This window comes from Alternaria novae-zelandiae (assembly GCF_023758075.1).
Source record: "Alternaria novae-zelandiae strain BMP 2774 chromosome Unknown scaffold_7, whole genome shotgun sequence".
NCBI classification, from domain to species: Eukaryota; Fungi; Ascomycota; class Dothideomycetes; order Pleosporales; family Pleosporaceae; genus Alternaria; species Alternaria novae-zelandiae.
In genome coordinates this window covers 1,000,637-1,026,548 of record NW_026056967.1, presented here as the reverse complement: position 1 = coordinate 1,026,548, position 25,912 = coordinate 1,000,637, and the positions used below count along the sequence as shown (strand labels likewise).

General features: G+C 46.3%; 7 protein-coding genes across 7 annotated transcripts; all 7 read left to right on the top strand.

Moving 5' to 3' along the window:
• Window positions 1–71: 71 nt before the first annotated feature.
• Window positions 72–2,249, top strand: J4E88_004350 (uncharacterized protein; the record flags this gene model as incomplete). The annotated part of the gene is made up of 1 exon (XM_049397996.1): window positions 72–2,249. One exon carries the CDS (start codon window positions 72–74, stop codon window positions 2,247–2,249), a length of 2,178 nt encoding a protein of 725 aa, XP_049256441.1.
• Window positions 2,250–2,505: 256 nt separating this feature from the next.
• Window positions 2,506–5,308, top strand: J4E88_004349 (uncharacterized protein; the record flags this gene model as incomplete). Its single annotated transcript, XM_049397995.1, has 3 exons — window positions 2,506–2,939; window positions 2,988–3,804; window positions 3,965–5,308. The coding sequence occupies 3 exons, from the start codon at window positions 2,506–2,508 to the stop codon at window positions 5,306–5,308; spliced, it is 2,595 nt and encodes an 864-aa protein (XP_049256440.1).
• A 935-nt stretch (window positions 5,309–6,243) lies between these two features.
• On the top strand, window positions 6,244–7,140 carry J4E88_004348 (uncharacterized protein; the record flags this gene model as incomplete). Its single annotated transcript, XM_049397994.1, has 1 exon — window positions 6,244–7,140. The coding sequence occupies one exon, from the start codon at window positions 6,244–6,246 to the stop codon at window positions 7,138–7,140; it is 897 nt and encodes a 298-aa protein (XP_049256439.1).
• A 638-nt stretch (window positions 7,141–7,778) lies between these two features.
• J4E88_004347 (uncharacterized protein) lies at window positions 7,779–9,039 on the top strand (the record flags this gene model as incomplete). Its single annotated transcript, XM_049397993.1, has 2 exons — window positions 7,779–8,825; window positions 8,875–9,039. The coding sequence occupies 2 exons, from the start codon at window positions 7,779–7,781 to the stop codon at window positions 9,037–9,039; spliced, it is 1,212 nt and encodes a 403-aa protein (XP_049256438.1).
• Window positions 9,040–9,872: 833 nt separating this feature from the next.
• Window positions 9,873–11,726, top strand: J4E88_004346 (uncharacterized protein; the record flags this gene model as incomplete). The annotated part of the gene is made up of 2 exons (XM_049397992.1): window positions 9,873–10,158; window positions 10,267–11,726. The coding sequence occupies 2 exons, from the start codon at window positions 9,873–9,875 to the stop codon at window positions 11,724–11,726; spliced, it is 1,746 nt and encodes a 581-aa protein (XP_049256437.1).
• A 1,825-nt stretch (window positions 11,727–13,551) lies between these two features.
• Window positions 13,552–15,234, top strand: J4E88_004345 (uncharacterized protein; the record flags this gene model as incomplete). Its single annotated transcript, XM_049397991.1, has 3 exons — window positions 13,552–13,677; window positions 13,728–13,814; window positions 13,864–15,234. The coding sequence occupies 3 exons, from the start codon at window positions 13,552–13,554 to the stop codon at window positions 15,232–15,234; spliced, it is 1,584 nt and encodes a 527-aa protein (XP_049256436.1).
• An 8,443-nt stretch (window positions 15,235–23,677) lies between these two features.
• On the top strand, window positions 23,678–25,614 carry J4E88_004344 (uncharacterized protein; the record flags this gene model as incomplete). Its single annotated transcript, XM_049397990.1, has 2 exons — window positions 23,678–23,703; window positions 23,781–25,614. The coding sequence occupies 2 exons, from the start codon at window positions 23,678–23,680 to the stop codon at window positions 25,612–25,614; spliced, it is 1,860 nt and encodes a 619-aa protein (XP_049256435.1).
• Window positions 25,615–25,912: the final 298 nt, after the last annotated feature.

Below are 25,912 nucleotides of genomic sequence, written 5' to 3'. Positions count from 1 at the left end.
ATCGACCATTCCTGTTCCGATCTCCTGTCCAGTATCTCCGCCACCTAACTCCCAGTATCAGAACCACGACGATGCCATCCTTCCAGCGACTCAAACACCCATTCCGACGCCCAACTCATTATTACACGATCCATGAGCCGTCCCCTACACCGAGGCAGCTAGAAACACAACGCGAGAAGGAGAGGCAAAGGGCTCTCGACAAAATCGAAAATGACCTCGATGACGGACGTATTGGGCCCAGAAGTGGTGACTCGCCTGACGAACTTCCGGTGATCATCGATAGGGGTCCGTACCGAGGCCATATATACCCACGAGAGCAGCTCTTCTTCAACAGCATCATGCTAGCTTCGGACGTTGAACCAATATACGCTGGTCCACCAGGTGGAGAGCTTCGGCAGGAGGTGCATAGGACTCCAATCCGGCGTCCAAAAACACAAGCAGAGCAGAAGCTCCCTCCAAGACCTGTACCGAGTGAGTACTTGACAGCCTCACAGAATAGGGAGAACTTAAGGAGGTGGGAAGAGAAGAACAACAAGTCTGCTGCGGCTGGGCAAACACAGCACCCGAGGCCTGTGCCGAGTGAGTATCTGACTTCCGCACAAAACACGGACAATCTTAGGCGATGGGAGGAGCGAAACGGCAGAACTCCTACCGTTCGGCGAACACAGATTCCGGAGCGGCGACCTTCTCCTCCAGAACAACCATCTCCACCGAGGGCGCTGATCACGCCAGGCACTACTGAGTGGGATGGCTTCATGGACTTCCCTTCAGACAGTTGTCAGTTCCGTGATCCTGGTGTACAGGCTACTGTGAATGAGTCGAGCGCATCACACAGCCTACCGACAACGACAACCCCCGCAGCACGACTGCATCCAACAGTGCCGCCTCAAACTACTGTTGATGCGGTATCGCGGACGGATTCATCACCCCCGCCTGCTCCGGCAGATTCTGTGCATACGCAAGCTCAAGCAGAACTCTCTACAGAATTACCAAACGGTTTATCTGACCGGACCGAGGAGCCTGAACTACTAACATGGCTCACAGCGCTTAACAGAATCATTCGCAGTGATGTTGTTGATCCGGCCACGAGAGCAAGAATCCAAGAAAGAGTGCGTCAAAACTCTACCAATGTTGATTCTGGGCATGGAGATCTTCCTATCACGGTGGCAGACGCTGGTCTTGTTCCAAATTTCAGCTACCCGATTGCTGGAAGTGCGTTTTATGATCGCCATCATGCTGAGCAGACGCCTCCATCTCAGTCACTGGAAGATATTAGGAGGAGTGAAGAGCAGCAGCCGCCACCGCTAACAAATGGTATTAGTTCTGAACATCACAGCGATTCAAGTTCAAGCCGCACACTCTATCGCTCTCCCACGCCCAATAATCTGCCATTACGAGGAGGCAGTGACGAGAGCCCAGCTCAACTAACGAATGGTGTACATCCAGGCTACTATCCCCCATCAAGCTCTAGCGGGGACTCGGGTCATGATGCTTTCCACTACCCGCCTGCGCTTCCCGACAACGTGCCAGAGCACGTCTTCAACCTCCTCTGTTCGCTACTAACACCTTCCGAGCTCGCCCTCCACTACGACGTCGTCCAAGACTCAGCACCTCCGCATCTGCCACCTTTCCCTGCACTTGTGCCGCCCAGTAATGCCGCGTCAGATATTCCAATAGTAGTGCGTCTTGTCCAAAGATTACATACTGCTGTTCACGGTCTGCAAGATCGCGTCTGGGGTCTAGAAGAAGATCTCATTCCGCAGCTCAGCACGCAGCTCGAACAGAACCACCTCCAGATCAGAGAACTCGATCGAGAAAATGGCAGCTTACAGGACGAGATTACCGAGCTAAAGCGCATAGCAGATTTCAGCACCAAGATTCTGACTGGATGCTGGGAGCGCGAATGGGAGGTTTGGCGCACACTCCTCGACATTCAGAAAAGACGCGAAATGTACCGTAGTCCTTTGGCATGCATCTTCTCGCGCACTCCGACTCCCAGTGTCCAAGACGACGGGCTTTTAGAATTCTGTAAGCCAGAAGGCTATGTCGCCCCGCCTCTGCCGACTGGAAAAGTAACGCAGGGCTCTCTTAAGAAGAAGGAACTCGATGCTCTTCTGCTGATGGCAAAACAGAATGTTACTATACTTATTGAGGATCTGGGGGAGTTGAAGGGGTTGGCGGAGGCGTATGACAGGAGAAATGAGGCTGAGGAGGAGCGGTCTGTTGAAGGGACGCGGAGAGATGTTTGAGGATGTGTGGATTTGCAGAACGAATGTAGCGCCTTATCGTTTTGATCTCATGTGAAGCAGCGACTACAAATTCAACCCTGTTATTCAGATGCAGCCTTGAAAGTACTGATTGTTGAAGATTGACCATTAGGGAAGTGGCTGGGGTTCTCCCCGCCTTCGCGCTGAACTTCAGCTCTGACGCGCCTACCATCCTAGACTCCCACACTGCGCGCACTCATAACGATCAACCACGTGCAATCATTTTTGGCCAGATGCCATGGCTGAGGTTGTTGGTACAGTTGCATCTGTTGCTCAGCTTGTCCAACTGAGCGGTGCCCTACTCGCTGGCGGCTACAACTTCCTATCGAAGGTCGCGCGAGCGCCCAGCGAGATCCGGAGTCTCCTGACGGAAACCGCGGCCGTCAACAGCCTTCTCGCGCAATTACAGCAAATCGCAGATACGTCGCCCAAAGCAGCTGCAGACGATGCGCTGCAGGCTCTTGAACGGGTCGGTGTCTTCCAAGAATGCCAGTCCACGCTCAAGTCGATCGAGCGGGCGCTGGCAAAATGCGAGCAGGTCAATGGTCAAGATGCAAAGAACCTTGGGCGGAAACTGATGTGGCCGTTCAAAGAGAAAGAGACCAAAGACGCTCTGAAGAGGCTTCATCATATGCGTGGATTACTTGCGAATGCTATCGAGGCCAACTCTGCGTGAGTATGCATGCTTCCTGATGAGTATCTGGCCTAAACGGTCCACAGATCCGCGATTCGGCGCATCGAGATAGGTCAAGGTCTGATATCAGACGAGATGAAGAATATGTCTGAGCAGCTCCGTGCGCGGATGAGTCGTGAGGAGGCACAGAAGGTAATAACGTGGGTCTGTCCAACGCCATCTGATGGTGCGCATGCCAGTCTTGCCAGCGCATTGAGTCGCCATATTCCTGGAACCGGAGAATGGCTCTTAGGCTCCAAGGCGTTTCAAAATTGGAAAGAGTCAGATTCTGGCACCATGTGGATTACTGGTCTTCCTGGGGCTGGGAAGACGCTTCTTTGTGCTTCTATTATTCGACATATTCAACAGATGTACACGGATACCACCTCGGTCGTGTACTTTTTCTGCGATCACCGTGATCGTGCGAAAATGACGCATGAAAACTTCGCTGCAAGCGTCGTGAGGCAGATGATGGAAGCTTCACCATTGTCTCTCGAACCAGGCAGAGCGCTGTACAATGAGAAATCTAAGGAAGGCAGTCGTCCTTGTCCTAAAGATGAGTACATACCACTGATCTCTTCGGCAACGGTATGTCTGAAAGAGGTATTCGTCATCGTAGACGCGCTCGATGAGTCCACTGAAGGTGATGCTATAGCTCAAAGTCTCACAACAATACACAACTCCGGAAAGAGCGCGGGCTGCCGTATCAGAACCCTTCTTACGAGCCGATTCGATGCTCGCACTCAAGGGCGATATCCAAACCTTAGCATGACACACATCGTTCTTGCAGAGAACATGCGTCCCGATACCCAGCACTACATCAAAGAAGAACTTCAATTGCGCTTGGCCAAGGGTGTGTTGAAAGTAAGAAACAACAGCATTTTGCCTGTCATACAGCGGCATATTTCCCTTTGCTCAGGCACGTAAGTAACCTTTTCCTTGAGCTACGTGGGCTGGGCGCAAGTTCCAAGAGGCATAGTTTGTATTCGGAGAAAGACAGCTAACGGGATCTAGAATACTACAGGCACGGTTGCAGATCGACTACATTTGTGCAGCAAAGTCGGATAAGGAAATCAAGCATATGGTACAAACATTACCGAATGGGCTTGGATACACGTACCAAATACTTCTACACAATATCGCTGCACGATACCCAACTAAGATTCAAGAGGTACAAAAGTTGTTCCGGTGTCTTGTTGCTGCTGCTTCACCCATGACTGCTCGCCAGCTAGCAGAAGTCTTGGCCATCGAAGACGAGGAAAACGATCTGGACCTTGACGCCGTAGCTACAGATCCGTACGACGTTCTGGAGCCTATATCTGCGCTTGTACGCATCGAAGACCTGAGTGGGCTACACAGCGTAATTAAGCTCTGTCATTACTCATTTCAAGAGTATCTTAGCTCTGACGACATCCAAAAAAGTCCAGCCCGTGCATTTCACGTCGAATTCAACGAGGCACATGCTTGGATGACTGGTTTATGTCTACGATACCTCACTCTGGAGACATTCAGTAAACCGCTAGACGAAAGCCTGGATTTGGACGTTGATGAGAGATACGCGTTTCGCCAGTATGCCGCGTTCAACTGGTACAGGCATGCGAAGCTTGCAGGAAACTACTGGTCAGCGAGGAATAGTTCCATCCCTTTCGCGTACCTCTTTTTCGATCCTAAAGAGGGGCCAACTTGCTATAGAAGATGGCAGGATTCGCTTGCGAACACCTATATCGACACAGAGTTCTTCGATTATTCTCCCATATGCTTATGCATTTGGCTCGGACTGAACGATGTTGCAATCGAATTAATGCAGCAATTACCAAGTCTAGACTATAACTTCGAAGACGGTCTGACATGCCTGGCAGCAGCAGCAAAAGAGCACAATCTTTGGGTGACGAAATATCTGCTAGATCATGGTGCAAACGCTGATCAGCCAACTTCCGAGCCAGAATTCAAAAGAGCTTTGACTCCGATACATTTTGCGGCCGAGTTTTGTAATCCTGATGCGTTGGAATTGTTGTTGCATCATGGAGCCAGTCCACATATACCCTCAACATCCGGAGCCACTCCGTTCTATCGAGCCTGCCGTGGTGGAGATCTGGATATAGTGCGAAAGCTCAAGGAGTACGGTTGCGATATCAACGTACGAACTTGGGACAACTGGACACCAACCATCGAGGCAATTGCAAATGACCATGAAGACGTACTGGATCTTCTGCTCGAGTGGAGCGCTGATCTAACTACTGTTACAGACGATGGCATGACGCCGCTGACGTTTGCCAAACACCTCTCCCAAGATTCGATGGTAGACAAGATCGAGCGTGCGACTGCTGGATTGAAGCAGAGTCTTCCTGACAATGAGCCTGCAATCTAGAGCAAGATATGTACGAAGGCAACCAACAGCCTACGCAGTATGAGTGGAAACGTACATCGGTGAACGAAATTACAGTATGGGTTCAGCAAGAGCCTTTGCTGGTGCCACGTACGCTGCTGATCATGCAAGTCCAGACGGACGCGTTGGTCGCACAAACGAAGACAAATGGAAGCAAACCGTACCGCGTAATCGCAGTCACGTGGAACCTAACTACTGTCTGGAGGTATCTCTCTAGCACATACATTAATCAATTGTAGGTTAGGCGGTGGCTGGAAGCGTGGCTGAGGTGGCTGTGCTGTGTAGGGGTCCAGTTCGCAACCCATGTCGCTTGCGTGCTCGATGTCCCACTCCTCGGTCATCCCGTGTCCGATCGCACTTGCTCTATTCGCCCACGCCCACTCGATAGCTACCCCTCCAACTCTCCAGACGTGTCCGAACAAAGTGTAACCACGATCAGCCACCGCATTAATCCCGCAATTTCAGCTTCGGTGCATCCACGGTAATACTACGGGAGTTGGTGAGGTCGTTCTATGCTGTAACAGGTCACATCAAACTCTCTCATACTTCCTGGACCATTCCTTTGCGGTGGCTTTGCGGTGCCACAATGGAGACTCAGTTACTCACCATGACAGTTTTGGTGATGAACTGCCGCTGAACCAAGGCACATCCGGACTTTGCCGAGATCTAGAGCGGTCCGAATGTACGGCTCAGCTTCACAGGGGTCACAGCGATAGTAATACAGCATAGGCGGGATGAACAACACCAAACCTGCTTTCGGCATTGCGGGGTGATAGAGGGGTACGCTGCCCTCGAGAGGACGCATATAAAGAGGAAGAGGCCTGCCACGATAGTCAGTGTTCAGCAAACAGCAAGTAACTTCTCTACCAAATCTTCCAATCCTTCAGAGTCTTTCACTCAAACACATCTCTATCAACATGTCTTACAACGACAACGACCGCGAGGACCGTACCTCAGGCTACGGTAGCAGCAACCGTGAGGACAACGAGTACGGCTCCAAGTCTTCCGGGTATGGAAATGACCAGGACTCATCCTACGACAACAAGAAGTCTAGCTATGGGTCAAATGACAACGACAGCACTTCGTACGGTTCCTCCAACCGTAAGAATGATGACGACGATACCTACGGGTCCGAGAAGAAATCATCAAGCTACGGCTCCTCAGACCGCAACGACGACTCTTATGGGTCTGGCAACAAGTCCTCGGGATACGGCTCCTCGAACCGCAACGACAACGACGAGGACTCCTATGGTAGCAACAAGCAGTCTAGCTATGGCTCCTCCGACCGTAAGGACAGTGACGACGCTTACGGTTCCGAGAACAAATCATCGAGCTATGGCTCATCGAACCGTAACGACAACGATGAAGACTCGTACGGCAGCAACAAGAAGTCCAGCTACGGTTCTTCCGACCGCAACGACAACGACAACAATGATTCCTCGTACGGCAGCAACAAACAGTCCAGCTACGGTTCATCGGACCGTACCGATGACAACGACTCATATGGTAGCAAGAACCAGTCGAGCTACGGATCATCTAACCGCAAGGACGATGATGACTCGTACGGCTCGTCCAACCGCAAGACGGACAGCGACAGCTACGGCTCCAGCAACAAGTCCTCTGGTGGCTTTGGAGCTTCTGAAGAATCTTCCTATGGCTCCGGCAACACCTCTTCTGGGTATGGAGGTTCTTCGGGCCGTGACGACAATGACTCGTACGGAAGCTCTGGACGCAAGAACGAGGACAGCTATGGCTCTAACGACCGCGAGAGCTCGGGATATGGTAGCTCAAACAAGAGAAGCGACGACTACTAAAGGTCGGTGTAATACCAGGACGGTCGGTAGATTCGGTGTGGCCGCTCGTAGCTGCAAATCGTCGCTTGGCTCCCGTAGTGCAGCTTTTGCGCCGAAGCTATTATAGTATGTTTGTAGAAGTGCAAGCCAATCGTACCCTAAAGACCCTGACCGCCAATCGATGAATCGCGTGACGTGACATAACATGCGAGCCCAGACAGCGCAGATGTTACTGTAACACTAGCGCGAATCATGACAGGGAAGCTTGCCGCGTGGTGTACGTCACTAGCGGGGCAATCTCATGCTTGGAGGGGCCCAGAGCTATAGCTGCCAGTCTGTCACTTGAAGCCTACATCCCTTTAAACACACATCTACGCATACACACTTTGTCAACACTCAACCTATTCACTCTTCTACTCACCACACCTTGTAAGTTTCTCACTCTCATAGGCATTGATCAGCTGCGAGCTTGGATGCTCGCCTCGGTCTAATAGTTTGGCTGGTCCTAAGCATCGGAGCAAGCTTCTGGTGAAGCGTTCTGAACGTTCGTCCGACTGGCAAGCATTGACGCTACGCTTCATAGTTACATCGACACTTCCAGAGTATTGCAGCTTGGCGCATCGATTGCTAACACGTATATAGACTCTCGACCCTACAAAATGTCCTACAACGACGACCGCCGCGAGTACGGCCAGGAGTCTGGCTACGGTGGCCGGGGAGACGACCGCCGCGGAAACGAACAGGGCGGATACGGCGGTGGCGGTGATCGCCGCGAAGAATACGGCCGTCCCCAGGAGGGAGGCTTCGGAGGACCTGCTCTTGGCGACGAAGAGAGGAGGGGTGGCGGTGGAGGTGGCTATGGCTCCTCAGGTGGTTACGGTGGGGGTAGTGAGCGCAGAGAAGAACATGGAAGACCACAGGAAGGCGGCTACGGTGGCCCTGCGCTAGGTGATGACAGACGCGAAGACCACGGTGGACGACGACAAGAGGGTGGAGGAGGATATGGCGGTGACCGCCCTAGTGGAGGTTACTCGGGTGGCGGAGGATATGGACACGAAAGCCGGCAGGAGTCACGTCCAAGCGGTGGCTACTCAGGCGGCGGCGACAACTACAATGACCGTCCGTCTGGAGGCAGCAGCTACAACGATCGTCCATCCGGAGGCAGCAATTACAACGACCGCCCATCCGGAGGTGACAGCTACAATGACCGCCCATCAGGTGGCAGCTATGGAGGAGGTAACTCAGGAGGCTACGGCGGATCCGGCCACCATGAAGGCCAACAATCTTCTGGCACATCCTACGGCGGAGGTGGCGGCTACGGCGGAGGTGGCGGCTACGGCGGCAGCTCAGATGATTTTTCTGGCGCAGCCCAGCACGCATCAAGCGAGTCTGGTAACAGCGGTGACAACGACCTCTTCAGCAATGTCCTCGGTATGCTGTCCGGCAAGAAGGACAAGCTCAAGGATGAGGACGTTGACGAAGATGATGCTGTCAAGCAGCACGAGAAGTTCTACGGTGGCGGTGGCCACGGCGGTAACGAGCAAGCCAGCTCAAATAACGTCGGAGCTGCTGCTGCTATGCAAGCCATGAAGATGTTCAACAACAGCAGCAACGAGGATGCCAAGGGCGGACAGAACAAGTTCATAGGCATGGCTATGGGACAGGCGGCCCAGCTTTTCGACAAGCAACAGAGCGAGGGCAAGACCGTAAGTCACAAGCTCAATATACCTCTCTTATCGTTACTGACACGCGTAGGATCCGAGTGCTACTAAGCAGGATGCCATTGCGCAGGCTGCACAGATGGCTCTCAAGTTCTACTTGAAGTCGCAGATGGGCGGAGGCAGCGGTGGTAGCGGCGGCGGCTCTGGAGGCGGTTTGGGAAGTGTCTTAAACATGGCATCAAAGTTTATGAGTAAGTAGAGTCGGTCTGTATGACAGCCCAAGAGGTCAAGACGGTAACATAAGCCGACGAATTCATCCTGACTTGGCATCACGATGCATCCACCGACCCACCAAGAACCTGCTTTATGTAAGTGGAGATATGATGCCGCGCTAACCATCAGTAATTTTCCGTAAAACCTGGCAAGCGATAAGCGAGGGTGAAAGACTGTGGCGGTGGTGTACGAATCATCCTTCAAGCCCCGCTCGACGCGGCAGCCGCATTTCATTTTGTGGCGCACACGGCACAGTCGTCCGTATCATCAACGCGTGCCGTTAGCACGCCTGACTTCAGCCTGCTGTTTACTCTGCGTCACAACAAAGCCGTCGTCAGCCTACGAACACCGTCTGCAAGTACCCAGCCGCAGAGCCAGAACCGGTGAATAGGCAGCATAATCATACGTGTAATAGATGGTTTGTAGGCTGCTATACTCTGGGCCCTTAACATGCCGCGGCCCCACACCCTGCAGCTGTCCAGCCAAAAGCTACAAGCTGCATCGAAGAGGATCACGTACCCCATGACCTGCGCCTAAGAGAGACGTGTTAGGCCCAATGCGCGTGGCTTGCTCAGCTTATCCGGGCCAAGTGTAAGCAATCGACAGACCGGATTGAGGAGATGAGCTGGGAAGCCAACAGCCGCACCCTGGCCGGGGTACATGACGGCTGGCCGCCTTTTTTGTGCAGGAGCCTTTTGTTCTCAGCCTGCTTATCCTCTTTCTTTATGCTCTGAATCCTTCACTACTATATCCTGTCGCTGCCTGCTGTCGCTTTCGTCTCGTTCTGCTCCAGTCAGTCGTTCAGTGTGTGCCGTCACGATGCGCGGAGTTCATTCAGTCGTTACTCAGGCTAGCCTTGCGCTGTTGCAGCTCTCGTCTCTACTACTGCCTCTCGTTACCGCGCAGGACTCTGTCAGTTATGACTTCGATAGCTATGGAGCTGAAGATCCAAGTGGCACGCCGTACCAGACTTACAGATCCAACGTGGACGTGAAGCCACCGCAGATGCAGATCAATCGCAACGGCACCGCATTGATGAGTGGACATGTGTTTCTAGGGATCAACGGTCTACCTACAAGTGGGCAGAATTGGCCAGCGATATTCGGTACGTCGTTCTATTTTCCAGAAAGCTGGTTGAGGGTTTGACATGAACCCTGCATTGGGTCAGCCCTATCGTATCACGCGACATCCATGTGCTAATCTGTGTAACCAGAGTTCTCGGACGACCGCATGGGCTCGCTTGTGTGGACCGGGAATTACAGCGAACCCTTCGATTTCAAGACGCAAACGTACAAGGGCGAGCCTGTACTCACACTCTGGTCGGGCGAGCTACTGAACGGCTACGGACGCGGCTCGTACCATATCCTCAACCAGAGCTATGATGAGATTGCGCACTTCCAAGTCAGCCGATTCGGAGACGAAATGGGCGATATCCACGAGTTCCTCATCACCGCCGATGACACTGCGATCGTCTTGATCTATCATGGTATTCCATGGGATCTGACAGCGTCTGGGGGTGTTGAGAACGGTTGGCTGTTCGAGAACACATTCCAGGAAATCAACATCGAGACTGGGGACATTGTCTTTGAGTGGAATGCCAGTACGCATGTTGGCATCAACGAGTCGTACAACTCTCTACCATCCGACGTTGGACAGTCCGAAGAAGCGCCGTGGGATTACTTCCACATCAACTCGGTTGAAAAGGACAAGAACGGCGACTACCTAGTCTCAGCGCGTGTCATGGACTGTATCTACAAGATCTCTGGACAAGATGGAAGCATCATCTGGCGTCTTCAAGGTCGTCAGTCGGACTTCGATGTTGACCCAGCGGTCACCTTCGCGTTCCAGCACGATGCTCGCTGGGTGGACGAAGATCAAACGCGCATGACGCTCTTCGACAACGGACCCACCGAAACGATCGGCTACTCGCGAGGTCTTCTGCTCGACGTTAACCAGGATGAGAAGACTGTCAAGCTGATCACCGAGTTCACCAATCTAGGCAAGACCTTTGGTACATTCGAAGGCAGCTTACAGGCCATCGATCCCTCCAACGAAACAACAAACTTTATGCTTGGATTCGGAAGCCAGCCCTACTTCACCGAGCTCGATCACGAAGGCAATGTCTTGCTCGATGTACAATTCGGCAAGAGCAACGTTGTGAACGCATACCGCGCGTACCGCCAGCAATGGGAGGGTAAGCCATCAACCAAGCCGGATGTGCACTGGGACCAAGACGACAACACGGCGTTCTTTTCTTGGAACGGTGCCACCGAGGTTGAGAGTTGGGTTGTATGCACAGCCAATGCTAGCGATTCACGTACCTGGACCAATGTCACTGTGGCAAGGAGGACAGGGTTCGAAACGACGATCAATCTCCAGGATGTGGAGTTGGAGGGCTTTGTACGTGGAAAGGCTGTTAGCGGTGACGGTACCGCGCTGGGCTGGACGATGGCGAGTGACGGAAATGAACTCTTTGATGCGCCGGATGATGTTGAGGAGACTGGCTCTGCGAGGACTCCTACGCCTACTGCTTCTCCTTCGAGCTCAGCATCTAACACGGAAGCTGCCCCTGCGAGCACGTCGAGCGGTGCTGCGGCAAGAGCGACACATGGGGTTATGGAGCAGGTGTACGTTGCTGCTGTAGTGGTTGTCGGTGGGTTGGCGCTTGCATGAGGAAGCTGTTGATAGGAAGGGAAGGAGATAGTCACGAAGAAGCATGGGTAACTTAATATTAATATCTATTATCACTGCCTGTTCGAGATGTTGGTGTAAAACACGCGGCTTTGAATGAGCTTCCTAGGGTAATACGCCGATCAGCCGACCGACCAGCCGATATCGTCACTTGCGAACCAAGCAAGTGTTATCATGTCTAATAATTCGCTCCTACTTTTACAAGCTCTGCACAACTTCAGATCCGACAGATGAGCGACCCGACATCTTCTCGCGCGCTATCACCACTTGACCTACCTGCGGCTGCTCTACATCATCACGCCTATGCTGAGCCGCACCCCGATTCCGAGGATGCAGTGCGCTACGAACGACAGCGCTTTGCAGAAGAACTAGTTCCCGTACATCGCGAAAGGATTGCTGAAGCAAATGAAGCGCATGCGATGCCCAGTTTCGCTAGTCTACGATCACGCGACACATCACTGCGCAGCTCGTCGCATGGGTCTAGAGATGACCTAAGACGTCGTACTTCTAATGTGGATACTGTGAGTACACAGATCGATGTGTATGAGGATCGAAGCGATGAAGAGGAAATGGGTAGGAGAGAGCGGTGGTACGACCCAGCCATTAGGTTCTGGAGTAGACATGTCAGTCTTAGCATCGATGAAGGAGCGCACAGAGATCATCTAGGTACGGCTCCATTCCTTTCCTTCCTCAGACAATCCAACTGCTGACTACGCCTCAGCACTCGAACGCACTTTCCTGGGCTACCTTCGTACCTCCCTCATTCTTGTTATGACGGGCATCGTGACTGCCCAGCTGTTCCACTTGCAACACTCGTCTACGCCCAATTCGCACTTTGGCTTCTACAAGGTTGGGAAACCACTTGCAGCTACCTTCATCTGCATGGCTATTGTTGTGGTTGTGATTGGAGCGATCAGGTTTTGGAGACTACAGCGAGCGCTTGTGAGAGGGAAGGCGATGGCGGGAGGGTGGGAAGTAGGACTCGTTATGGCGTTGATGGGATTCTTGCTGTTGGGGACGTTTGCAGTACTCGTTGGAGTGGACGTGGAGAAGACGTATTTTGGAGGATGAGTAGTGCCTGTTCACATGCCACAGCATGTGGTTAGTCAGCGCACCAGCCATGGCAACGGGCAGAAGTCGAGAACTAGTCATGTAGGAGTTGTACGAGCGTCGTTACGCTTCAAACATGTCTCGAATAGCGGATAGTCATCGTTTGCTGTGGGTCCATGTAAGACCCTTTCGACTAGCCATGCTCACTGTTCAAGCTGCGGCACTGAAGTCGGCGGAAGGCACAGCGGCGAACCGTAGTAACTATGCGGGGCAAAGCGTTGGAAAGGTCTGCCGTGTTTGTGGGTATGTTGGCTATCGAAACGGACGCATTTGGTCCTGGGCCTCGGTATACGTTCGAGTTGTTGGGGGCAGTCAGCAAGCAGCGCACACAATCTGCGCCAAATGTCCCAAGGTTTGGAAGGATATTAATATCTGAGGCGATTAAAGTTACGTTGGGCATGTAAGCGGTCATTACGGGAGAGTTTTGTGGTAGGGCCGTTAACGCTGCCTCACAGTCTGGCAGTTGGTGGCGGGGACGCGCTTCGGCTTTCACACCGGCCTGGATGCGCCCTGACGCAATGGCTAGTTTGTTTCTTAATTCTCCTTGCGAACCGTGAGACCAAACCCTTTTTCGCGCAACACAACAACACTGTCCTCGCCATCTATATAACAGGCGTCGAAGCCCCGATCGCACCCTTTGCGCCGCCATCACTCCAGCCCGATACAGCAGCGTCCACGGCGCTCCGATACCGCCAACATGGGGCTCTCCAAATCGACGCGCATCATGATCCTGCTGGCCATCGACACGGCATTCTTCTTTGTCGAGCTCATCGCGGGCTACACGGTGCACTCTTTGGCGCTGGTCGCCGACTCGTTCCACATGGTGCGTATATCCGGCCTCGCCGCAAGTGATGATGCTGACACCACGCGCAGTTGAACGATGTCATATCGCTCCTCGTTGGACTATGGGCCGTCAAGGTCGCTAGCCAAAAGACCAACTCGAAGACATACACATACGGAGTAAGAAGCCTCGCGTCTGGCATGCAATGGCTATGCTAACATGGAGTAGTGGCAACGCGCGGAAACCCTGGGTGCCCTCATCAACGGCGTCTTCCTTGTCGCGCTGTGTCTCTCCATCTTCCTCGAGGCCATCCAGCGCTTTGTTGAGCCTCAGGAAGTTTCCCACCCGGTTATCATCCTCATCGTCGGTTCTTGCGGCCTCCTGTCCAACATTGTCGGTCTCTTCCTCTTCCACGACCACGGTCACGGCGGCCATTCCCACGGCGGTCATTCACACGGGAACGACGCACACTCGCACGCTGAGGAGGGACACTCCCACGGCATCGATGCGCACGACCATGCCGTTGCGGACGAGCGCGGTAATGTAGCCGATGTGCTGCCCCAGAACCGCGTTGCCTTCCCCTCGAACGTTACCCAAACCCCCTCGAAAGCCACCGCAAAGAAGAACAAGCGCCACAGCCGATCGCACTCGCGCAACTATGCGACCATCGACGAGATCTACGTACACCCCTCTTCCTTCAGGAACAGCATCATCGAGTCTTCCCGCGCGCACGACGATGAGGCAGATGACGAGGACAACGATGTCGTCGATGACGACGAGCCTACTGAGCAGACTTCGCTTCTATCTAAGCCTAAGAGCCACGGCTCGCACGACCACTCTCACGACCATGCTCACGGAAACGGCAAGACTAGCCAGAAGGACAACCACAAGGGCCACAAGCACAACCAGCCCAAGAAGGAGGCATCTGGAGGTGGACATGGTCACTCTCACGCTGATCTGAACATGCGCGGTGTTTTCCTACACGTCTTGGGTGATGCTCTGGGCAACATCGGTGTCATTGCCACTGCTCTGTTCATCTGGCTCACTGACTACTCCTGGAGGATGTATGCTGATCCCGCGGTATCTCTGCTCATCACCGTCATCATCCTCCTGTCTGCTCTACCCCTGTGCAAGGCTGCATCTCGTATCCTTCTCCAGGCTGTCCCGGAGAACCTGTCTATCGACGACATCACCGACGACATTACCGACCTCACAGGCATCGTCTCCTGCCACCACCTCCACGTCTGGCAACTGTCAGACACTAAGCTCATCGCATCGCTCCACGTCCAGGTCGACTTTGACTTCAAGGGTCAGGGCTCAGCACGCTATATGGATCTCGCACGCCAAATCCGCGAATGCCTCCACCAGTACGGTATTCACTCTTCGACCATCCAGCCCGAATTCTGCCTCGATGCTAGCCACGACCACTCGGCACATGGCTCAGACGAAAGCGGCGCGGAAGATGGCGGTCGCAAGAGCAAGAACCCCAGCGTCAAGGGCGGCCCTGACGCCTGTCTTCTCGAGTGCCCCGATAGCTGTGGTGGAGGAAAGCAATGTTGTGACCCCAACACTACCGGTCCCAACGGTCCATCATCATAAGCATCGATTGTTTCCTTCTGTTGTTCACAGTACCCGACGCATCATGTGTCAACTTTCTTTATTGTTTGGGAGGATATTTGTACGAAAAGCTAAGGCGATAGGTTGTCGTCGATCGCGGGGTGCGTATAGAGAGTCGGATGAAGCTTGATCGCATCGTTGTGCATCCGAGGAGTAGATGAGGTGAACCTAATGAAAAGACATCACGAAACGTGACTTGCGTACTCGTATCCTTATCACACCGTTTACACCAACACTCAACTAAATTAGTAGCTGGCAGGTCGCGTGTCTCACTTGCTCCGTGCTGATGCTGTGGGTAGTATACCCAAGTGGGCAACATCTCCACTCGCGCCCTGTGACACGAAGCACTCCAAGCATATACCAAGCTAATACTATGGAGCTTATGTGGGCACAAGGATAAGCAGCTTCCAGATCTGTGGGTTGAGCCGTGGGTACCGGCGTACCGCCATGCTTGCTGCAGATGTGACCTTCTGGAAGCCTCAACGACAGGCACACGGAAAGCAACAAGAATCGCATAGGCAAGGGAAAGCCCGGGATTAACGCGGGGATTGCGCGCTTATCCAAGGGCCATGTAGGCGTCCCGAGGTTCAGGCGCGCCACTGCGCCGCTGACAGATTGATGTGTGTCGGTAACAAAGCTTGACCGCGCCTTCCGTGTCTGGGCGCTGCAGCCCAGCCGTGCTTGTAACGGAAATTGCGTGTGGTGACGGAATGGACGTGATTGAATCTCAGGAAACATCCTCCAATGCGGTGCTTTCAATTTCACATCACAGCGCTTTCACAGTAACGAGACACACGGCAATGACGACTGTCCAGTTATCACGCTGCCAGATCATCATCGTCTTACGCCCGTTACTCGCCTGATCCTCGGTCACCGCTATCAGACAATGATCCCACACCAACATCCAAGACCCAACCACCGCTTAAATTCCCCACTAAGCATCTAATAAGCGCGCGATGCGGAGATCCTCCCAGACCCATTGGCCATGTCAGGGCAGGAATCCCCAATCGAGCGTGTCTAGGCGAGATGACGTGGCTACACCTCATCCGACTATTAGATTTTTGTAGGTAACTATAGCTACTAGCTAGTTAAAGTTATTAAAGGCAGAATAAGGCGTAAGCAATAGTTAGATTAGATAGAATTATTCTCTATATAGCTTAGCGTACTATATATAAAAGAAAACTAAAATCTAGCTCTAAAACGTATTAATAATATATTTATATTTTATCTTTGTAAAAACTATAGAAGCGCTAGTACCTCTTCTACTAGTATTTAACGCTAAGTAGCTTAAAGTACTTTTACTACTCTTTAAGAACGCGTTTAAGAACCTAAATATAGCCTTCTTAGACCTTAGAATAGCTAATAATATACTAAGTAAGAAAAGTAACTTTAAGCTAATTTAACTTATATACTACTTATAACGTCTTTATATTACGTTCTTAATATAATTTAGAAAAACTCTATTCTACTCTTTATAAGTAGTAATAGTAGTCTAGGCCTAATAGTAATATTATATAAGTATATTATAAGTATACTAATATAGCCTAAAAGTACACTAAGTAGCTACGCATATATTATCTACTTACTATCTACCTATATAATATAGAAAAATGCCTTAAGTAAAGCTATTAATATAAGAGGCCTAAGAACGTAATATTAATGTATTTCTAATATAATCTAGTTCTAATATAGAAAGGTCTAGAAATATAAAGAGTATATATTCTCTTTACTTTTCTTAAATATAATTATACAACGTTAGAAGTATATTTATATAGGTATTAAGTATTATACTATGCTTACTAAGCTACTTAAGGCTTATTATTATTTTAAAATTATACCTAAAGTAAAGAATATACTTAAAAGTCTAAGAGACACTATTATATCTAATAATAGAATAACTTGCTAGAAGTAGGTAGCTAAGTACGTTTAATGTATACGTAACGTATTCTTAACGCGCTTCTACTAACTTTAAAAGCTCTACGCTATAACTCTTAGATACTTTATAGATAGTAGATCTTATAGTAACTAGTAACTAAACTATAGACCTATATACTTCTAATAGTAATATAAAGTAAAAGATACTATAGATAGAAATATATTTATAACACGTAGTAACTAAGTTATAGAGTTTTACTAGTAATAAACTTTAGTTTATTAAGTGTGTAGCCTAGATATATAAACTTAGATATACTAAAAAGTATATTTTTTACACTATTAGTTCTAAAATAAACCTAAAATACCTTAAAAACTTATTTAATAATAGCTCTCTAGTAGAGAAAGATAATAAAAGAGTATATAATACTATAGTGTTAATATCTACTAGAACTCTAAGGTATAGTAAGTAACTTTATACTATATTACGTTTAGCGTATATTTATAATACGTTTTAGAATATAACTACCTCTATAAAGATAAGTAGCTAGTTAAATAAGCGTATAATAAGGCTAAGTACTATATTATAATTCTAGTAGATCTAGTATCTTATCTATATATAATTATAACGTGTTATAGAGAGTATATATATATCTTTTCTTCTTCTTTAATTCTAAGTAAAGACTTAAAAGCTAAGCTTCTTATAGTTATTCTTTCTATATTAACTCTAGGCCTTATATATAGTAAGTCTACTCTCTACGCTTTTATAATACGTTATAATAATATTCTAATTATATTTAGCTAAGGCTTTAGCGTTCTTCTAAGTCTAGGTATAGATTAAGAGTAAAGGCTTTAGGTCTATTAAGAAGATATATATTATACTAGTAAATAAGAATAAAATTAGAAGCTTACTTAAAATCTACAAAGCTATAATATACTTTTATAGCTCTAGTATAAAAGGCGTTATATATAAGCTTAGAACTAAGTATTAAGACCTAGCTATAGTAAGCAGCTAGTAACGCGCTAGAAACGTATTTCTAATATAATATAGGCGTATATCTAATAAATATACTCTACTAATAATAGTATATTTATATACTACTTTCTTAATAAGTAAGCTTCTTTATTACTTTAATAAAATATGTTCTAGATAGATATATTATATAAGCGTATCTATAGTAAGTAGTCTAAGTTACTCTTTGCTATCTTTAATAAAGATACTATAAAATATAAGTAAAAGTACGTTAACGCGCCTATAATACGTTCTAAATATAATATAGTAATCTTCTTTAGAAAAGTTATTATAGATATTAATTCTATAGAAATATATATAGAAGTATTTACTAAGTTCTTTAAGCTCTATTTAGAGGTATTAGAAAAGCTAATTTACTTCTACTATCTTTATAGAGATAGTATTATAGGTATTACTATTAATATAGATAATAAATAGTTATAAGGTTAGTTATATTCTACTAGATTACGTTAAGAATACATTACTAATATAATTCTATAAGCTAGAAACTCTTTCTCTAAGAATTTTTAGAAGTTAACTATAGATAGAAATAGTATTATCTCTACATAGTTTACCTATATAAAGCTTACTTTCTCTATAGTATTAACTACGCTATTTCTAATATAAAGTATATAAAATACTCTATTTAGAAGTGTATAAAGGCTCTTCTTTATTACAAATTACTAGATAAGTATTATACCTATATTAGGCTTCTATAAGGTATAAAACTTTTTTTAATTGTATATATAACATGTTCTTATAATATAGTAGAAAATAAATCTAAGGTAGTTATAGATTAAGTAGCTTATAAAGTATACTTTGTTATTATAAGTAGTCTTATAAAGTGTAATAACTATATAAAGTAACGTGTTTAGAACTTATTAGAGCGCACTTCTAATGTAGCTAAGTAAGCTAGCATAAAGTTATATTATAATAGAATTAATAAGACTTTACTTAAGACTATTCTAATATAAGTATATTTAAATATATTAAGAATATACTAGTAACGTATTATAGCTTCTATAAGCAAGATCTCTAGAATATAGAGAAATATAAAGTAAAAATAGTCTATAGCGTCTACTATAAAAATAAATTACGCTATAGTTATATATAGAAGTACTTTAAAGCTATAGAAAAAGAGAGTAAGTCTACTGCGTGCAACGTGTTTTATACGTAGTTTTATTAAGTTTAGAGTAAAAATTAGAGTACTAGAACTTTATTATTATTAATAATAATAATAGTATCTTAAAGTAGACTAATTTATCTAGTTTTATTATATAGAGTAGATAACTAAGAGGTAAAGGCTATAGGCGCTCTTCTTTAGCCTGCTCTTCTCTAGCCTACTCTTCTTTAGCTTGCTTCTCTCTAGTACTAGAAGCTAGTCTAGAGTAGGTCTACTATATTGCGTTCTTATTACGTTTCTAATACGCTTTTAGGCCTAACTCTTCTTAAGCTCTAAGGTAGTAGATACTTAAGAGTAACTAGGCTATTATAGAGAGAAGAGCGCTTTTAGAAATTAAGAAGAAAAAGATAGAGCTATAAAAGTAAAGGCTATAACTAAAGAAATGTAAAGTAGAACTAAAAGAGCGTAGGTAGTAGCTTTAGAGAGATAACTCTAGCTAAATTATACTATAAACGCGTTCTAATTACAATCTAGTATAGTTACTATATATACTAGAGTCTATAGATAGAATACTAGCTAGTAGAATATAATAAAAATACGTTATATATATAATCTAAGCCTGTGTTAATCTTTACCTAATATAGTAAGGCATAACAAATTTTCTCTTACTAGCCTAGCCTCTTACCTTTCTTTAGAGTTAAGCGCCTATCTACTACTATTCTTTCTCTCTCTACTTTCTCTCTTTACTCTACTATAGAACTTAAGACTATATATTAGTATATAAGTTTTCTAATAACGCGTTTCTAACGTAATCTAATTACATTTAGAATAACTATCTATAGTATAGCTAACTTAGTGTTCTTTCTTAAGAGACACTACTATTTAGTAAATAAAATAGAAGTAGGTATTACCTTATCTACTAAAGAGAGATCTTCTATTACGTTTACTATTACTAACTTAATAGACTACTTTATAGTATAAGTACGCTAAAATTATATATAGAACACGTACTTATAACGTTATAGTAGTAGTTTAGTAACTATAATACACTAGTAAACTATGTTAAAAGATACTACTCTAACTACCTAGTAGCGCCTATACCTATAAGGTAATTATTAATAGAGTAAGAAAGAGAAGTAATATTTTTCTTTAGAGGTATTATTTTACTAAAGAACTTTACTCTTAGAGTATTTATAAAAAACCTACTAAAATATATTTCTAGCGTAATTCTATTACGTTTGCTAGCTAAGGTATAGGCTAAAGTATAGTATAAAGTACTACTCTAGCTAAACTAACCTCTACTACTCTAAGAACGCGCTTTTCTAAACTTAGACTATAAGCTTTTATAAGTAGATAGCTCTAAGTATAATATCTTACTATAAAGTAAAGCTAAAGATAATATAAATATATCTACTATATATTTTATATTAACTCTACTAGCTACGCCTCTAATAAAAGTAATATATAAGAAGAAAAGAAATAAAGTGTAAAAGAAAACTATAAAAGCTTTAATTTCTATTCTACTCTATAAGTCTACTAACTTAAAGCGCAAGTAGAAGAAAAGTAATATATATATCTTCTCTAACGCGTAGTAACTACGTTACTAACATATATAGATAAATTTAAATAAGGTTAAGTGCCTACTTTTAAACTAGAAGCTTCTAATCTAATATAAGACCTATAAATTAAAGAAGAGAAATAGTTAGTAAACTTATTTCTCTAGTAAACGCGTTACTTATATATTATAGAGTGTTATCTAGAGGTTTTCTACTAATTAAGAAGATACTTTACTTTTCTAGATAGATAGTTAGCTTTTCTTTTTAATATATTATTATAATATTATATACTTTTATAATTAGATTAATGTATCTATAAAAAATATTATATAAACACGTTATTAGCGCGTTTTGCTACTTAACTTAGTAATAGGTATAAGTTTTAGTATTTCTATCTATGCGCAGCTACGCGTAAGCTATGTATATACTCTATAGCTACCTAGGTTATATAACGCTAAGCGCATTAGTTATAGATTAAGTAAGTTTAAGCAAAACATAATAATATTGTAATTATAATGTAATAGCTTTTTTTTAGCTACTACTAACTCTATTACTTACTAACTACTACCTTAAATTACTACTACTCTCTATAATACGTTATTAATAAGATAGTAACACGTTTCTTAATAAGATAGCTAATTATAGTTATCTACTCTCTCTAGGCTCTAGCACTATAGTAAACTATATAAGTTTTATATAAATATAACTAGAAGATGTATCTAATATATTTTAGCCTATCTATTACGCCTACCTTACTCTACCTACTCTACCTTTTCTATGTCTACTCTTTAAGAAGAACGCTAATAGTAAGATCTTAATTTAATACGCTAAGTAGCGCTGTAAACACGCTCTAGAGAATAGAACTTTCTATAGTATAAGTCTTTAAAATATATCTTTTATATATTACTAATATATTTAGACTGTTATAGGTTCTTATAGCTCTCTTATAACCTACTATATTAACTAGTATAGCTCTATTATCTAGAGTAATACTTACTCTCTAAGTAAAAGGCCTAGCGCTACCTTTATCTATAGTAAAAAGAGTATATAAATATATTATCTATATATTTATAATATGTACCTCTTCTCTTCTAAGTTTTTTTCTTTTTTTACTTTTTTCTTTTTTTTTATTCTTAAAGTTTTTTCTTTTCTTTTTTTTTACCTTTTTTCTTTATTAGCAAAACGTAATATAATTATAATTCTAATATATTTTAAGGTTCTATTAGATCTTAATAGATAACTATAACTTTAAGTATAACTACTTACTTAAATAAGTATAAAACAACGCCTTAGTTTAATAGAATATTTTAGCCTAGGTCTAGTACCTTATAAACTTAGTCTACTATTAAAATAGTTATCTTTAAGAATAGGTAATATATTCTCTATATATTTACTACGCGTTTCTATACTTATAATTCTTAGCTTTATCTTACTACTATAAAGAGTATACTTAATACTTATACTTTCTTTAACCTCTGCGCTAACTACTACGTTATTAGCTATAGTAAGCTTTCTTAAAATATATTTAATACGCTCTACTAATACGTTATAGTATATAACTTTTAAGAGAATAAAAATAATAATAAGAATTTCTATTTCTTCTATACTTACTTTAACTAAGCTATAGGCCTCTAAGGTATCTCTACTAATACTTATACTAATATACTACTCTAGCGTAATACGTTTATATTATATTTAGTATATAATTTAATTAGCAATAATAGAACTATAATACTCTAATATATCTTCTTTACTTACTTTTTTCTATTTCTACTATAATAACTTATAAATATATTATGTAGTATTTATGCTAGTAAGCGCTAGCCTAAAAGAAGTCTTAGCAATAGTTAGGCTAGTTTTTTTAATAGTCGGATAAGCTGCGCTCTTCGAGATGACTATGCACGAGAGAACAGCTCTACGGCGGGTTAGAAGCTTATCTCTCTCGGCGTTGCCCGAGCTAGTGTGTACCCGGGACCGTTTAGAGAAGAAACCGAGGTCGTTAGATTCGGCGGACCTGGTCCCTGAAACCGGAGAGAATGGCAGAACCATTACTACTTTCCGCAAATCGGAGTGGGCCGGCCACGCAAATTTTCTGCAAACAGATGAGTGTCTGGAAGGCTGGAGATTGGAAAGATTATGGGTCGGTCGGTGCTGTGTAATGGAAAGGGTTGGATCTTTTGGTTGCAGGATTTGCCGATGCCTTCCTATCTCTGTGGCGGCACAGCGGTTAGCATGACTGCAGCTAGACTTGCGTTTGCGGTTTTTTATACGAGTATTGATCATGCCGGGGTGTGCCTTACATCGAAGCGAACTGGCGGACTGGCGAACCACAACGACTGTATTTCCAGGCGAGGGCCCGGCAGCCCGGCACCATATTGAGGTGTGGTAACCAACTACTCTGTCACAAACACCAACGTAAGATCACCGCGTGCCATCGCCGCGTTTGGCAGGTGCTTGCAGGTGTTCCGGGTTGGGGGCGAATCGGTTGTCTGCACGCCGAGCGGGCAGTGGCGCGACTAAGCTGCCAAGGGAAGGCTTCGACAGGCTTTGTACCGGACGACTATGCTTATCTGGTTAGAACCAGGGCTATCAAGACGTTACATCGGGCCTGGCGAGAGTGCTTGTGCGTGCTTGGTCCCACTGCCCTTGAGCGACAGAGGCGACCGTCGGAGCCATTGGGTAGGTGAATGCCATGTGGGTACCGCGTGTGCTCAACGAGGGGGTGGGTTAAATATGGAGGTGTCTTCGTTCTTCTGGTATGACTCCAGGTGTTACCGGATTTCCCTCTCACTCTCTGGTCACACTCGCTCTGGGCTGCCTCTCTATTGACCGAATTTTTGGTCGCAATTGAGATTTGAAACCATGGCTACCGCCCACGAGACTACTGCGTACGTTTTGCTTCCCCGTCGGCCCTTTGGTACTCGGGTCCACTGGGATTAATACGGGTTACTGACATGTTTGACAGCGCTGAGGCACTCCAGCACGGCCAAGAGGTCGCTGACAAGCACCCTCACCTCTACGGTGCCACCATTAACGACTCCAACGTTGCCGGCGCGCATGTTTCCACCGAGAAGGACGCTGCGCTCACTGCTGGCTCCCACTCCGATGCTGCTTCCTATGTCCAAGAAGAGGATGGCATTGGTGGCATCAGGCCTACCGCCGAGGAGTTGAAGACACTCCGCAAGGTTGGAGAGCCTCTCCCCAAGAGCGCTTTCTTGGTCGCCATTGTTGAGCTCTGCGAACGTTTCACCTACTATGGTGCTTCCGGTATCTTCCAAAACTACATCTCGCGTCCTCGCAGCGGTGAGGAAGGTCGCGGTGCGCTCGGTATGGGTCACCAAGGAGCCACTGGTCTCACCACTTTCTTCCAGTTCTGGTGCTATGTCACTCCCATTCTCGGTGCCATCATTGCCGATCAGTACCTTGGAAAGTACAACACCATCGTCATCTTCTGCTGCGTCTACATCCTCGGTCTTATCGTCCTCACCTGCACATCCATTCCTACCGCTTTGGATCACGGCGCCGGTCTCGCTGGTTACATTGTTGCCATTATCATCATCGGTCTCGGAACTGGAGGTATCAAGTCTAATGTTGCGCCTTTGATCGCCGATCAATACAAGAGGAGACAAATGGTCATTGGCACCGATGACAAGACTGGCGAGAAGGTTATCATTGACCCTGCCATCACCATCCAGAGGATTTACATGATCTTTTACTGGTGCATCAACGCCGGATCTCTTTCTCTGCTCGCTACTCCCTACCTGGAACGCGACCGCGACTTCTGGAGTGCCTACTTGCTCTGCCTCTGCGTCTTCTTCGTCGGACTGCTCGTCCTCGTCCTCGGCCGCAAGGTCTACGTTGTCCGACCTCCTCAGGGATCCATCATTACCGATGCCTTCCGCATTATCTGGATGATGATCAAGAACCGTAACATGGATGCTGCTAAGCCATCTTACCAGGCAGGCCTCGGAAAGACCAAGGTCCTCAACTGGGACGACCACTTTGTCGATGAGGTCAAGCGTGCTCTTATTGCTTGCCAGGTCTTCTGCTTCTACCCCATCTACTGGGTCGTCTACGGCAACTTCTCCAACAACTTCGTCACCCAGGCCGGTCAGATGCGTCTTCACGGCATTCCCAACGATCTGATGCAGAACTTCGATCCCATCGCTATTATCGTTTTCCTGCCCATTGTCGACCAGTGGCTCATGCCCACACTCCGCAAGCACAAGATCGCCTTCCCTCCTATTAACCGTATTGTCGCCGGTTTCTGGATTGCATCCTTCGCTATGATTTACGCTTGCGTCATCCAATACTACATCTACCACTCTGGTCCTTGCTACATGACCCCGCTAGCCTGCGACGCTGATCTTGTCGATGGCGTTCACCAGGGTAACAACATCCACGTTGCTGCCCAAACCGGTGCCTACATTCTTATTGGTCTCTCTGAGATCTTCGCCTCCGTTACTGGACTCGAGTACGCCTACACCAAGGCCCCACCCAGCATGAAGTCCTTCGTCCAGTCCATGTACCTCCTCACCAACGCTTTCGGATCTGCCATCTCCGAGGCTCTTAACCCGCTTGTCGTTGACCCCAAGATCCAGTGGATGTTTGCTGGTCTTGCCGTTGCTTCGTTCATCGCTGGTTGCCTCATCTGGATTCTGTTCCACCACCTCAACGAGACTGAGGACGAGATGAACCAGCTTGACCAGGACTACGACAAGGATGAGACATTGAGGAGGAGCAGTGTGCACGGAGACCGCACTGTCGGTGTCCACCATTCTATTGATGAAAAGGCATAGATGGTGTTGCGGAGTTCCCAAAGGGGAAGTTAGTATGAAGTTAATGTGCCATATTGCATGGCAGCTATGATACCAAGATGAGAATTCAACTGTTCAAAACAAATCGTGTGTTCTTTGATAATGTGATGTATAACTCAATGGCTTTCTTCTCATCCCCTAAAAGCACTGGTGCCGATACGGTCTGAATTCTTCTACGTAGCTGGACTTCGACCCACCCTAAGGCCGCGTTCTTATGTTCCATGGTTCACTACTGTTCGGCGTGCGACGAGTCCAGATTGCCTGGTATTTTGGCCAACCA